The sequence below is a fragment of the Pelobates fuscus genome, chromosome 6, assembly GCF_036172605.1.
Source record: "Pelobates fuscus isolate aPelFus1 chromosome 6, aPelFus1.pri, whole genome shotgun sequence".
NCBI classification, from domain to species: domain Eukaryota; kingdom Metazoa; phylum Chordata; class Amphibia; order Anura; family Pelobatidae; genus Pelobates; species Pelobates fuscus.
Genome location: NC_086322.1, coordinates 100,158,496 through 100,174,522, shown reverse-complemented (window position 1 = coordinate 100,174,522; position 16,027 = coordinate 100,158,496). Strand labels below are relative to the sequence as shown.

Here is a 16,027-nt window from a genome sequence, read left to right as displayed (position 1 = left end):
TGGGAAAAATCTATCGTCACAACTAGTTCTCTTAAAAAAAAAAAAAAAAAAAAAAGGGTTACACTAATGATGCAGATTGGGAAACTCACCAGTATCTTGCAGCATTCAGTAAAAACAATGGGGACTTAAGCATGAGAAAAGAAAGTAGAGGGTACTACCCCTTTAAATATTGAAATTTTAGTATTGCAAGTGATATCTTTACTAGTTGAACTGAATTAAAAATGAAAACTAAAAATGCATATAAGCTATGGAGACAGTTAATAAATTACTAAATAAAATTGCATATACTATAAAAATCAATTATGATTGAATTCTTGTCCAGTGTCATGCTGAGAAATGTAATGTCTTAGAAGTGGTTTCATTAAAACCTGATAACGCTGTGATCTTTTTGTGATTCAATGTTTATTTATAGTTGTGGCATATGTCACGAATAACAGTACTATGAAATGTCATGTATACATAAGCAGCAGGGTGATGTGTAATGCAAATAATTGGTGCAGATTGCAACAATATGATATATTATGGTTAAAAGAGAAATCTAGTATTAGAAAATAGTAGTAGTATAAGAAAGAACCTTATCTCTAAATTACACGTCGTATCTACTAACACTCCACTGAATCGTGTCTTGGGTCCAAAAAAAAATAAAAAATCTTAAAAATTGGGCACATAGACTTCCAGTAAGAAGACCTTATGTGTTGCCATTTTTAAGTGACAATACAATGTTGTGCTTTGTATACGAGTTACACAGTCTTATGCCATAGAGAAGGATTAAGTGGGAAAGGAGGGAAAGGGGGAGGGAAAGGGAGAGAGAAATGAAGCAGAAGAGAGAAGGGAAAAAAGGAGATGGTTCCGATATAATATGGGAGGTGAAAAGGATAGCATGTGTGAAGTGAATCCTGTCTAAGAGTGACTTTGTTCCACTAGAATCGGAATAATGACGTACAAATTTTTAAAATAATAATAAAAGAAACAAATAAATCAAACTAAACTTTTCAGCCTCCTCCCACTGCATACAAAGGAGGCAATGGTACATTGTAAGTGCCCAGCAAACTCTACGCACAACAGGGTGATAGATCCAGAGAACCACATTATAAAATGTAGTGAGCAGCTCCACAGGGATTTAATAGCTTTCCCTCTTCACTGCCGAAATGGACAACATGGAATCAGCAGACACTTTGTAGGATCATCAGTTGAACGGCAGGCATTTGGAAATCCACATTAACCATTGCAGTCTTTCCCCTCTAAAGGGCTCCCCAGCCAGCAACCTCCTGCACCTCCACTTCGCCAATCAAGTCCCGGTGAAGCTTTACAATGCCCCCCAAATGTTTCTCCCATTGCTGGACACATATCTGAATAGAGCATCACACAGCCCCCGACTACCGGTCTGAAAAGGACCCATCATTCCAGACCAGCACGGCCTCAGCAAAGGGTTACACTCTCAATCCCCAGAGGTGGAAGCCTCCATTCCATCAGTGATTACATCCAGCAACTCGGAAACAAGGCATCAGTCTCAAGGAATATAGGTAGGTAGCAAGTGTAGTCTCTCAGTCTGTCCCTCCCATATACTTCTGTTAGCAGGAGGCGTGAGTAGAAGCGAAATGGGGCATAGAAGTTTCACAGTTCATCAAATAGAAGGTAGGGAGGAGATCCAAATCAAAATTAAATATTAAAGGGACACTCCAGGCACCAAAACAACTTCATCTAAATGATGTTGTTATGGTGCCAGGAGGCCCCTGGAGGCACGCTTACTCTAATGGGTTAAACTGTTCTTGAATGGTTCACTACAAAGTTGCCTTCAACTGCAATTTTCACTTACACGGCTTGAGGAAATGCGTAGTCCCGCCTGGCAGGGGTGCCACTGATTGGCTAAGAGCAGTCAGCTGTCACTCTCAGTCAATCAGGGACTCCTCATTCACTAAACTGACTTGGAAAGAAACTTACCTTTTTCAAGCATGAGAACGGTTTAACTCCTTGAGGCAAAGGTGCCTCCAGCGGCTTCCTGGCATCTTAACTTCTTTTAGATTAAGTTTTTTTGGTTCTTAGAGTGTCCCATTAAATAAATTAAATCTTGAACATGGACACCGGGATAACTCCCATTGGTCAGAAAAGGGGGAAAGGGGGGGAATTCTGTCACTCTGTTTGCTCTCAGCAATAACGGTCAGAATTAAAATCCTCTTGCGGAGAGAGTTCGGCTTCATAACTAAATTACAGGTCCCGCAGTAGTCCGAAAAGGTTATAAATAGAGTTCTCAATGGGTAAATTTCACAAAAAGCTTAGCAAAATGTTGCTCTATGATTATTTACGCCAAACAGTGGCAGTAAGTGATGAGAGCAGTTGTAAATAAAGAGGATGGCTGCAGCTTATTAGGCTCAAAACCAGAGCAGTGAAATATAGCATCCTGTAAGCTCAATGGTCCAGCCCTGCATCCCCCCTCCCCCAAACCCCTTCCATGTTGTAATCTTTGTTACAAAGAAATACCAGTCTTCTTACTTTTTTCTTCCATGAATTGACAAATAAGGAAAATATATGTAGTTTGAAATGAGACACGGAAAATAAGCCCATAGCATTGCCGAGAGAGAAAACAATGGAAATTAAATGCAGATTTACAAATGCAAAGAAAACAATTTGGACACACGTCTAAATATCATTGGAAATATAGAGCAGTGAAAGATCAAATATCCTAGTAAACAAGAAAGAAACCCACTAACCCATCTGGTCAACATTTCAATGTTAAATTAATTTGCCAGATGCATCCAGCACTTGGCGGAAGCAACACGAAGCTAAACACCACTATGTATCTGGGTTTCTTCCCAAACGGTTTTTAAAGCTTACCTCCATTAAACTGACAAACAGGAACAGGACCAATAAAACCATTAACGTCTGTATTACACTGTATAACAGTCCTTTATATTGTCTTTGCTATATCATTGAGCTGGTAATAAAGAGGAATGTGTAACAAAGACCAGCTTGGAGGTAGGAATGCAATAAAAAGCAAATATAAAAAAAAAAAAAAAACCAATAATTGCAGAGCAAAAAATGCATATATCAGCATATTAACTCCTGAGAAGAGCAACAAACAACTTTTTTTTGGATTGTGATAGCTTCCAGAATACAAGTAATTTGAAAATAAACTACAATGTAGATGTATAGAAGTAGATTACGGTACTTGAAATCACTGTTTTAGGCATCTTTAAGTTGCAGTTTGGATTTTATAGTGTGATGGTCATGACCCTAAATGTAATATTCTATAGAGATACCATAGAGATGTACATCTCAAGAACAGTGACAGCCAAAACACAAATTCAAAGCCAGAATACTGGATTTAGCCCTAGAAGTGCAGAAAGGTTTTCTTAATAAAAATGTGTCCCTAGTCTTTAGATATAGCTCCGAATTTTAGCTCCGAAGCTCAAAATGTATTGATGTTCTATAAGTGTGAATAATGGCTTACCTCAAGTATATGCTCCGCCTGCTGCTCTCTATCTAGCCTTCTAGATGTAGTCGTTATCAAACCTATTATGAAAAGACATACATATATTTGTAAGCATATTTGTACGTGTCAGTGTTTATTATTTTTTTATTACATTAACTTAAGCAAAGAAATTTAAATACAAAAACCACTCATCGATAAGAAAAATACGAATTTCCAGGAATTAGAGATGCATGTGACATAGAATTACATTAAGAACACTGAAATAAATAAAGTGGGATTACAATATAAGTAACATTGAAAAACTAGAAATATATGTCACAGAGTTACATTAATAACACTTAAATTACTAAATGGCAGGGTTATAAAATGCATAAATACACGGTGACGCACGATTCTATGCCATATTGTGAGAATATGTTAATGAGAGTGCCACTGACGTAAACAACTATACACATATATGACTCAGTGCACATCTATATTGTACAAGTGGTTACTTTTAAGAGGCTGTATAAAAACAAGCAGAAACAATGGCATCACATTGATCTGATAAGGAGGTTATGCAGTCTCTTAATATACAGATAACATGAAATCTGAAAATAAAGTTTTCCATTGCTTTTGGAGAAATCTGGAGAAGCTAATAGTTTAGATTAAAGGGACACTATAGTCACTTGAACAACTTTAGCTTAATGAAGCAGTTTTGGTGTATAGAACATGCCCCTGCAGCCTCACTGCTCAATCCTCTGCCATTTAGGAGTTAAATCCCTTTGTTTATGAACCCTAGTCACACCTCCCTGCATGTGACTTGCACAGCCTTCCATAAACACTTCCTGTAAAGAGAGCCCTATTTAGGCTTTCTTTATTGCAAGTTCTGTTTAATTAAGATTTTCTTATCCCCTGCTATGTTAATAGCTTGCTAGACCCTGCAAGAGCCTCCTGTATGTGATTAAAGTTCAATTTAGAGGTTGAGATACAATTATATCTGTTTAAAAGTGAAACCATTTTTTTTTCATGCAGGCTCTGTCAATCATAACCAAGGGAGGTGTGACTAGGGCTGCATAAACAGAAACAAAGTGATTTAACTCCTAAATGACTGCTTTATTTAGCTAAAGTAATTTAGGTGACTATAGTGTTCCTTTAATTGAGGGTGAATATAGCACCTTTCTCTTCAGGGAATACATGCATATGATAATTTAATGCTTAGTAACATTATAACACAGCTGTGTGCTGCCACATATGTGTTTTTAGGGATTGTAAAGGACATAGTAAATTACATTTGTGAATCCTAAAACTGGGAAAACTCCTGGTTCGAACTGTATGTACACAGTTCGAACCAAGAGACACAAAAATGCAAACCGTAGCTCCAGAAGATGTATTGGTGAACATTAGTCTGACTGCTGTGTGTGAAAAGCAGGTAACACTATAAATCACTTTCACAGTTTTTCAAATGTTTCTAAATGTTCATTCAGAAAACTCTAGACAAGAGCAGTTTGGCTGGCAGGTTGGATGCCTACCTCATAGAGACTTAATCAGCCACCTGACATTGCCAATGAAACAAACTTGGCAGGAGGCTAAATCAGTAGGAGCAAGTGAGAAGTCGGGTAATGAGTGTTGAGCAGACATGCAGAGCTTTTTAATTCATTTTGCTTGCCCACACTATAACAGGTATCTGAATAAGTGGACCCCAGTGACACATATGGTAAACAATTTGATTCTACAAACCTTGGCAGAAGGGTATTGGTGCACTAAACAACATTGCTTGGCACCGTTAAATGGTGTCCTGTGCAGGAACAAGCAATAGTTCATAAGCCTTTACTAATCAATTCTATTTATTATAAGTGAAAATATAGACAAATTGTAGAATAAAACGTTAAAGAGTTGCAAGTGATGGTCACAGTGATAAATTAGTGAACTACACACACACACACACAAAGCAGCAGCGCTCACAGGACACTACATATTATGTGTTACTATGCAATAAAGCAGGAAGATGATTTTTGCTACAAATGGTGCAAAGCTCATACTGCTAATATTTATAAAGCGGCACATACTTGTCCTACTGTAATGGGAGTCTTAGTCCTTGGCTAAATTGTTGGTGATTAGTCACTCGGAGATGGAATTTATTTTCCAATAATACACATGTGTTATGTATTCCCTCATTAGTCCAGCAATGCAGATATAATAAGAGCACAACACTGCAATTCTATTTTTCCTAAACTCCTCCATTTCCTCAAATACAGTGTGACAGTCATTGGTCTTGTTCTCCTTGTGCATATGGAGGTCATAGGCATCCATGCCAAGTTACTATTCAATTTAAATATAGCAGAGATAAACTTTGCAGTGCTGAACGAGTTAATATAGCTAAAGATTTACAGGTTCTGAACACCAAGTAATGATTTGGGGTTTTAAATATTTGTATGTAAAAAGGACTGAAGCATGTCAATGTGTTTAATGGAATTGGGAGGTATATATATATAAAAGGTTTGGTTTCCAGATTATTTCGATTATATACAAAGCCTTGTCTTGTGTTTTATTGTTCTATTGATTTCAATGATAGAAAAAAAAAACAAAAAAAACAGTGAGGCAGCATTTGGTTTGAGTGGTAATGTCTGTTTGGGAGTAACACTGAAGGGCAAAACTAACAAAAGTTGTTGAGGTTTGCTTCCTTAAAATGTCACAGGCCGCTATGATAATAAAAATGAATTCACTGCATAGTGAGGGCTGATCTTTGTTCAATGATATCAGAGTTTCTTCACACCCTACATAATTGGGCACATCTAGCAAAATCATGGTCATAAAGTGATTCAAAGTAATGTGTTGCTCACAACAAGAGCTTATCATACTTTATACAAGGAAGTCTGGAGCCAGTGATTGTTGTATATGATTGTATCAGTTTTACATGACTATCTTTTTAACCTTTCGCACTAAAGCCAAGTGATAAGGAGTGCTTGGTCAAAAGAATTCAAAAACTCAGAATTTTAAGTAAACACAGAATAATAAAATAGACGGAATATATCACAGTATTGATTGGCGTACAGTATACAAAAGAATGATAAATTCTTAAGTTTTATCTTTTTATTGCTACCATTAGTACTGTTAGAGCCTTTAAATCAAAGTATATGATGGTATGCTTATTGATTAGCATTTATATAATGTAGCTTAACAAGCTCTTATCCAAGACCCTACCAGTCTACACTACAAATGTATTCTGTAAGGTTTGTACAAATTACCCCTGAGGATTTATAGACAGGACTGCTGGTTCTATTCCTGTACTATATATAAAGCAAACTGGAATAACCCAATTTTAAAGGGACACTATAGTCACCAGAACAACTACAGCTTATTGAATTTGTTCTGGTGAGTACAATCATTTACCTTCAGGCTTTATGCTGAAAACAATGTCTTTTCAGAGAAAATGCAGTGTTTACATTACAGCCTAGTGATAACTTCACTGGCCATTCCTCAGATGGCTGTTAGAGATCCTTCCTGGGTCATGGCTGCCTAAAATGCATCCAAACATTCAGTATCTCCTCCCTCTGACACTGAACTTTCCTCATAGAGATTCATTGATTCAATTCATCTCTATAAGGAGATGCTGATTGGCCAGGGCTGTGTTTGAATCATGCTGGCTCTGCCCCTGATCTGCCTCTTTGTCAGTCTCAGACAATCCTATGGGGAAGCACTGTGATTGGATCAGGCCACCAATTCTAATGATGTCAGTAGACTGCTTGTTTTTCTGAGTCTAACAGCATGCAGAGTTACAGTTACAGTAAGATTTTGCTATATTTATGGAGGCAAGAGGGGCCCAGGGGGGCTAGATAGTGGTGTTAACACTATAGGGTCAGGAATACATGTTTGTGTTCCTGACCCTATAGTGATCCTTTAACTTGTTCAGTAAAGAAAAACAATAGGGTGCTAAATCACTAAACTACAAATTCTATTGCCTTGGGTACTGGCGTCAACTAAAACATTGTATGCAGAAAAGTAGAATTTCTATTTAGCCTTAGTTAAATAAGGACCACCATAAAGACCAACAACATATCTTACTGTGCTCACAATTTGGTCCCAAAAATCCTATAGTGGATTTGAATGTTCTGCATACAAAGAAATATCAGTTCTATTGTTAGGGAATCAATAAGACACTCCATACTGATATGCAATCTTTAAACATTTGATTGTTTTCATGAACATATACCTTCATTGTTCCCGAACGGATTATTTTGCAAGTTTATTTTCGTGTCACCACAACTCCCTGTGTGCTAGATATATAGCCCAAACATTTGGATGTTGAATTTTATTCAGATTGTTACTTTGATAAAATTGGGCATCAGAGTTAGTATAGGCTTACAACTGTGTCATTGATCAATTTTGTTATAAATGATACATTCCCAAATATAATGAACAGATCTCTTCAATTTTGTCCCAGTTATTGTCACAGTCGTGTTCTTTGCAAGTTCTACAATTACAAGTGAACATCTCACTGTTGTCAGTTATTTGTGTTTTAAACAAATCCACGTGTGATTAAATATTCATAGAATGTTACAAAGGCATGTCATGTTCTCGCCGACTTCTGTTACAGCTCCCTGTAATGTGAATTGTTGCAATGTGTGCAAAAATCCGACAGTCTTTTATTTTTTATTTCCTTGTCATTTTTCTAAATTTGCTAAACTATCAGAAAACTGTTTGAAAAGACTTATACTAAGTAACAGTGGTTCCGCTTTACACCAAATCCAATGAAGAATATCAAGTAGGAATATTTCTGCAAGGCAGAAGCCAGGTTTAATAATAATCACTATTTAGCAATTACCAGCCGGCTGTCAGAGTCGCAGTTCTTAATACCTTGATAAAGAGCTCCTGTTGTACCACAAACTAGAAGTGAAGAAAACGATTATACAATATGTGATTTTGTGTTCTGGCTTATAACAATGTAGTCTTATTTGCAAGCAGAATTAATTTACTTCATCATGTGTTTTATTCTCATCATGTGTTTTATTCTTTTGGATTGTTACTTTCTTTTTTTAGGCAATCTATTTATATTTTCATAATAATACAAGAATGTATTACAATAGGGATATTAAGAAATACTGATAAATAGTCTGTGGATAAATAGCATTCACTTCATGCTATTTGCCCCACTGAGACCATGTGGGGACATAGTCACCACTTTTGATCGATCTCACAATCTAGGATTTCTTCCAAGTTATATAAATCTTTTCTCCATCTCAGCCTATTACATTCACTCTGTTTCAGCACCCTTTTATTTTATCCAGTTTAGCATGTCCTTACCTTATTTTATTTCATTGCCTCTCCCACTTCCTACAGCTTATCACCCATCCCATCCCTCTATCTCAGAACCCTCCAGAATCCTCCAATTCAGCACATTCCAGGCATGCATATTAAGCATCCTTTGCACAGTTGTTATTTTTTCTTCTCACATTTGCAATTATTTTTACAGTACAGAAAGCACCAAATGTAGGATGGTTGTTAACTGTAGTTCATAAAAAATTATTTAAAAAGAACAATGTTTTTTCCCCCTATGTATAAACTGAATTCGTCATCTGAGTATATTAATTTTCATTGAAGTATTTCACAAACAATGATTTGGGGTGAATATATCACAATATTGCACACACTCTATGCATTATTTTTGTTTTTTTGGTTTATTTTTCAAGTGGAAAGAAATTGAAAGGTGAATCAATGGCGTAACTACTATGGGCACAGGAGTTGCAGCTGTGACCTGGCAAGTCACCCCAGGGTCAGTGCACAGCTGCATTGGTCCATCGCCCACGGTTTCCATGTGACCAGAAGGAGAGAAGCCCGGTGATACTCTCCTCCTGCCGCTGTGTGTATAGTGTGTCTGAGAGGACCGTGGTCTGGCAGGAAATGCTTACAGAGTACGTCCTGTCAGACCAGACCTGGTACCGCAGGTATAGGAGGGGAGGGGGGAGAGACACATGGAGGAGCTGGATGGTGGTAAGGGAATTAAACACATGAAGGCGCTTGGGGGGCAGTGAGACACATGGAGGGGTGGGAGGGGGGCTAAGTCACTAGGAGAGGCTGGGGGAATGGAATGAGACACATGGAAGGGCTGGGTGGAGTGAATTATACACATGGAGGGGCTGGGTGGAAGGAAATATACACACGGAGGATCTTAGGGGAGGAATGATACACATGGAAGACTTGGGGGGAGGGAATGAGGCACATGGAGGGGCTGAGGGGGGAAATTAAACACATGGAGGACCTGGGGGGAGGGAATGAGGCGCATGGAGGGGCTGAGGGGAAAATTAAATATAAGGAGGGCTTGGGGGGAGGGAACGAGGCACATGGAGGGACTGAGGGCGAAATGACTTGCACACCTTATCCAATGTGGATTAAGAAGTGGAAAAAAAAAAGTTCATGGAAAAAAACCCAGTGAAACAGAAAAAGAACTTGAGTTATCTGGCCCTGTAGGCATTAATCATTTTAACGATTCTTTGCAGAGAGCAAGTAGTGGACTTGTAGCCTGAGTCAGACAAAATGTATTCGCTTGGGGGGGCGGGGGGGAGAAACCTGCATGACAAGCAGCTTAAAATGCAAACAAATCACTGGGAAAAGATTCTAACTCTTCCACCGAGAAGCACGGGTGATCATATTCCTATTGAAAGGGTTACTTTAAATAAAATAAAAAACCTATCAGTGCTCCAATATTCTAACACTTTATCTACTGTACTCAAAGTACAATAGATCTGCAGTCAGACAGAGTCTGAATTAAAGTCTTAAATCTCAAGCTAAAATAAATGAGTAAATAAAACCCCGAAAGACAAGACAACATAATCTGCAGGCAATTTGTATTATATCTTTTTCTTTTTTTTTTACTTCTGATATACTTTGTTTTTATATTTGCAGTAGTTATGAATGTAATTTTCTATTTCATTTTAAATTCTGTGAATAAAACCTGCATCTCCTGCCACTTCACTTGAACTGCAAATCCCATTATGCACTGTCTGCCACCAAAAGTGGTAATAATAACAAAGCTACACCCTGGCAGTGTAGACCCCACCACGCATTGTTTGAGCAGGAAAAGCTGCTGCAGCTCTGCAGAGACAGACATTACACTTTTCCATGCTATATTTAGAATACCTATCTGTGGGCGATGCTGGGTTATGAGAGTTTAAGTTCACTGTGCCTGTGCACAATGGGAGTTCTAGTCCTCTATACATAAATCAAGAGAAGCTGCTCATTCCTGGACTACTACGATCGCCGATGACTATGCTTGATGGGAGTTACTGCATAGGGTTTAAGGTGTGTCATTAACATGTAAGATTTGACACATTATATATATATATATACATACATATATATATATATATATATATACATACATACACACATACATATACACACAGTAGAGACCACAGTAACAAAACATTTTGCTTTTTTCCCTTCTCCTCATTTACTAAATATTTGATTACATGGTAGGCTATGCAGCACTTCCAATACATAGTAATGAGGAATGCAATTATGTCAGGATATAACCTGGCCCAGAATAAACAGCTTTAGACTGTAATTGGTTTTATGTTTGGATGGAAATGCAGATTTAAATTGGCCAGGTCTTTTCTGTTAATATCATGGATTTTTAAAGACAGATTGAGCCGGTTTCAATTTGCAAATATATTTCCTTTAATTTGGTCACCTCACTCACTACAGAAGCCAACACAAGGGAAACAAATAAAGTCTATTGGATGGTGATATTATACAGATAACCGACATCATGCTGGTTGTTTAGCCATAAAAATCAGACAGAAGAGAATGTGCTTCTTTAGTAAGCTTTTTATCTCTACAAAGGATTTTTACTGGATATATCATGATTTACAGCCAATCTTCACTTGTCCAGCTCAAGAAAACATAAAAAAAAATTGAACAAAAAGTGAAAAGTATGGGAGTTCAGATAGATGCTGCTCTATTTTTAATAGGGCACAGGGATGTGGGGAAGGAGATGAGGGGGTCATTTAAATCAGAGAACTAAGATAAACTGGACTATTTCTAGAAGTTTTTTTTTTTTTTTTTTTTTTACCCTAAACAACCATACCAGTTCAATCTGTATCTCTATCTTTACAGATCTGTAATGGCACTATACAAAGGAAAGTTTAAGTTCAATCATACCTGTCAACATTGAGAAGAATGGAATTGGGACAGGTGGCTTTAGGGCGGGGGTGTCAATCTAGCATCAAACACACAAGGCTGACCGCCTCCCGCCTAGCTTGCAACATATGTTTAAAAGGGACACTATATGAATCCGGCCCACTTCGTCTCATTGTCCCTTAGTCCTACAATGTGGAACATTGGTGTTTTTGAGAAACTGCACTGTTTACAGTGCTGTACTAAGACTGACCTAGTGGCTGTCTACAAGACAGTCACTAGAGGCACTACCTGGAAGGGCCTCTAGTCGCTTACACAGTTCTGGACGTTTACATGTTCTGCATGAGGACATCCAGCATCAGAGAAATCTCCATAGAAAAGCATTGATTCAATACTTTTCTATGGAAAAGGCACAATGTGTGCATGGCATTCTCCACCCATGCGCATTAGGTCACCTCACCAAATGACGTTGGAGGAGATGGAATCCCGATCCAGTGCAGATTAAGATCGGAGTTGGGATCAGGTGAGTAAATAAGGGGGTTTTATGTGCCATGGGTGGGGGGAGGAAGGGGGTGGCAAGAGAAGGGGACCAGTGGGCACTATAGGGTTATGAATACAGATTTGTATTCCTAACACGATAGAATCCTATTAATGATTAACTCGCCAGGGTCAGTTCCCAGATGCAGGACACCAGGGAACTAAATTGGGATGGTGGAACAGAGCCCCAAAATGGGCCGGTTGGGAGATCTGATTTATGATTTTAATGTATTTTTTCATGGGGGGATACGGCGGTCCAGTAATCTAAATTAAAACAGGAATACATTTGAATAAATTGAGTAAGTTTTATTTTAAATGCACTGTAACTGTACAGTTAATTGTCCTAATCTAGTTTGACAGCAAATTTGTTTCTTTATTATTATACTCTGGGTCATTAAATGTGTGCAGGAATTGTTTGAGGTTATGTATAAATCAAAAAAGTTTAAAAAAATTATTCTGCAGCCAGGTGACTTCAGAAAATGTTACTTTTTGAAACGAGAATTACTCATTCATTAAACTGGTGTTGGAATCACTAGTTGTCAGGATTACAGTATGATCCAGCACGTAGAATTGTGTAACACAGAGGACTGATACGTAACGTATACTGGACCTTAGAATGGCCGGACTAACGTACCAAACAATAGTCAGGAATAGCCGGGGGGGTCACGAATGCAGGGAAAACAGGAAAGTCAAAAACAATGTTAAAGTCAAATAACCAGAATCAATAACGCGCTCTCGGACAACCACAAGGGAAACCACGACAGGGCACCGAGCAGGATGAGAACTGGGCCTAAATACCCCTCCTCTGGATCTGATAGTGTGTAATCTGCCTTTGACCCCAAAGGCAGTTACCAGGTTTCCATTTGCATAATTGCTGCTCAGCACAAACCCTGCTGTGGATTTGATTGCTGCTCGGCACATCTTTTCCTGTCAGGACAGTAATGTTGTTCGGCACAACTTTTCCTGTCTGAACAGTAAATTCCATTAATCACATTTTTATAAGCGGATGAATATGTGACACTAGGCAATCTCTGTAAAATGGCCTTTTTCCAAAACAATTTACAGGTTTTTTTTTTTATTATAAATCTTTCGGTTTTATAGGGGAAAATGTATACAGGTTTATAAATAAAAACAAGCATGTAAACAATTGATAAGGTAATAACAAAATACTAATATCAAATTCTGTGAAAAGCTTCAAACAATATCTATATGTTTTAATAACACCAAGACCCCAGATGAAAACTGAAAACAAGAGAAAGCCAAATCTGCCCTCCTTTACCGGCTTAACTAGCAATCTGATATTTTGCCATTTCTGTACTGTTTATACCACCTGCCATAAAAGGATTTTTTGCATGCATGTGGGTGGAAGATTAAAGCGGCCACATAATATCTATTAAAAAGCTGTGCCTTGTGAACTGCGTTTTCCAGCATTCAATTCTAAAATAAAAAAGATAAAAAAAGAGAACCAGCGATAATTCTCAAGGGCATTTCTGTGCCTGTTTACAGATGGTGCATCTCTTGTAAATCTGCATGAGAAATGTTCTATCAAGCCTATGCCAGATCTTTTGCATATAATGTAAAAGCAAAACACATTTCTTTCTATCACAGATTTTAAAAGCTTTCATGAATTACCTAGCACTGTGGGCCCAGTAGTGTGACCGACTCATGACAGGGCATGTGTTTGTGTTGGATACATAACATGCAACTGATTCCGACAGAGTCATATAATGAATGAATCCTTTAGATGTCTTATTTTGTATTCTGATACATAGCTTTGTAAAAAGTATCACTTTAAAAAAAAAAAAAAAGTGAAAGCTGTATAGGACTTTTTATAATTTAATATGTCCTTTTTCTAGTCATTGTATTAAACATGAAAATTAAGTTACTTTATGGAGCAGTATAATGAAGTGTTGTATTCTTACACTTGTGTGACTGACAATTCCTAGGACAATCTGAATTTTTGTTCTGCAGCTTTGCAAAAGGCTATTATCTCCCCCCGTAAAGTCCCCCTATCCCCATAGTTTGTCATACATAGTGGCACCCAAGTGACACACACATCTGTTCAGCATATCCCTGTTCCCCAGGAAAGTTACCATAACTTATTGAAGCTTCGCTGTTTTACAAGGAAGAAAACGGGCTTCAAGGTTTTTACGACAGGCAGTATTTTAAGAGCTGGAAGAACGGATGTTCTAAATGGAATGCCTCTGTCACTGTGATATGCTATTCTGTGAGGCCAATAACCTTTTCTGAATTTCACAGTATGCATTGTCCCTAACATGCATGAGCATGTAAAACCTTCTCTAAAAGGAAGTTGAGCTTTGAGAAAGCCGGAGAAGATAAATCTTTAATTCTTAAAACCTCTGTCTGTGGTTTTAAATAAAGATGTCAAACAATCAGAGTAATTGAGTCACATGAGCTACAATAAGAATGGTTGCAATAAAAGAAAAAGGTACACTTTTCGTAGGCTGCAGCTCTGTGTTACTTTTCCCTTGTTTTAACATCATTACCAAAGGTGTTTGGAAAACCCCTTTATAAAAATGGACTGCAAACTTCAGAAGCTGCCAGACCACCCAGGTTTAACAATGGCTGCTTATTCAACTTGAAATGTGTGGCCAACTGGCCCCTTCTCTAAGCTTCAATGAATTGTAGTACAATTCAAATTGGTTGCATGACGGAGAATTACATGTTTGTTGTTTATGCATTAACAGGTTACAGATAACATAAAATCAATGCGCAACATTATTTGATTCACTCATAAAAGAGTATTTGCAATTGGAGTTGATGGTGCACACACTTAACAGAGGGGGTTCTTCCACCAGGGTGCTCCAGTCAGACACAGGGCTATGGAGGATAAAAGTCTCTTAGCAACTTTTCTAAACTTTAAACTAACCGAGTATGCTTATGATAAAGTGACATTTAACACCTACGAGCGGTGTACTTGAGTTTTTAGTATTAGAAAATCTGCTTTATTAAGTAAATTCTATTTTGACTACTAGGTAAAGATCCTTTACAACCATTTATTTAAATATATATATATATATATATATCTGTGCATGAAAAATTTATTTAAATTAAATCTTAACATCAAATCACTGCGGGAAAGAAACAAACAGAGCTTAGAAAGGCACTCAGCATTTCAAATGCAATAATAATAATAATAATTAACAAGATATACCTATTTATACACGAGTGGGTTCTTAAATCCAGAATTCACATTGTAACAACTAAAATCCATAGTCTTCTAAAACTGCTCTGACTCAAAATTCAACAGATTTTTAAAGAAATATAGAGTTGACGACAAAGGGATAAAAGCTTTACTTAAATGGAACAACCGCAATTATCAGTCTGCTTTATGTTCAAGAATAAACTTCAGTTATTCTAAAATCTAGCCACACCCAATAAATGGCTACGGAAGGGAAAAAAAAGTCAATCCTCAAATCAATGTTAAGTGAAAATTTCTCTTGTGTGACTAAAGCTAATCTTCAACTGAAAGAAAAAAACAAAAACAAAAAAACAATTTTCTTAATAATGCAGTCATTCTTAACAGAGTCTCACATCTACTTCACCGAGAAAACGATTTTGCCTTTATCTTTAACAGGAAAAAAAACGCAAGCACTATCTTGGTTTGTCTCAACACTGGTATATTTTGTTTCTGTGTTTGTGTTTTTTTTTTTTTTTTATAAATATATATGTTTTGTATTCCTCAAGTGTGTGGTGCTTTCAAATGAAAACCTTTAGCTGTTGATATGACACAAGTCACAGTTATTGAGTATACATTGATTAAATAATTTGTTTCATTTGTATTTACCCTACCGCAAACAGTCCCTGTGTCAACAGCAAGATACCTTTTTTTTTCCTCTTGAGCGTCAGAATTGTACTGTTCAAAGCCAGGAAGGATGATCAGAAAAGCTGCTGCAGTGTACTTCCATAAAACTGTACACACAT

The 16,027-nt window shown here is 37.3% G+C and overlaps 1 protein-coding gene across 4 annotated transcripts in view; it reads right to left on the bottom strand.

Annotated features, from left to right (window-relative positions):
- The window catches only part of FAT1 (FAT atypical cadherin 1), a 173,990-nt gene that overhangs the window by 86,795 nt on the left and 71,168 nt on the right, over positions 1-16,027 (bottom strand). For all 4 annotated transcript variants that reach the window (XM_063458085.1, XM_063458086.1, XM_063458088.1 and 1 more), the window contains exon 4: positions 3,449-3,510. In XM_063458085.1, the coding sequence (XP_063314155.1) occupies positions 3,449-3,510 (62 nt within the window). The remainder of the gene's footprint in view (positions 1-3,448; positions 3,511-16,027) is intronic.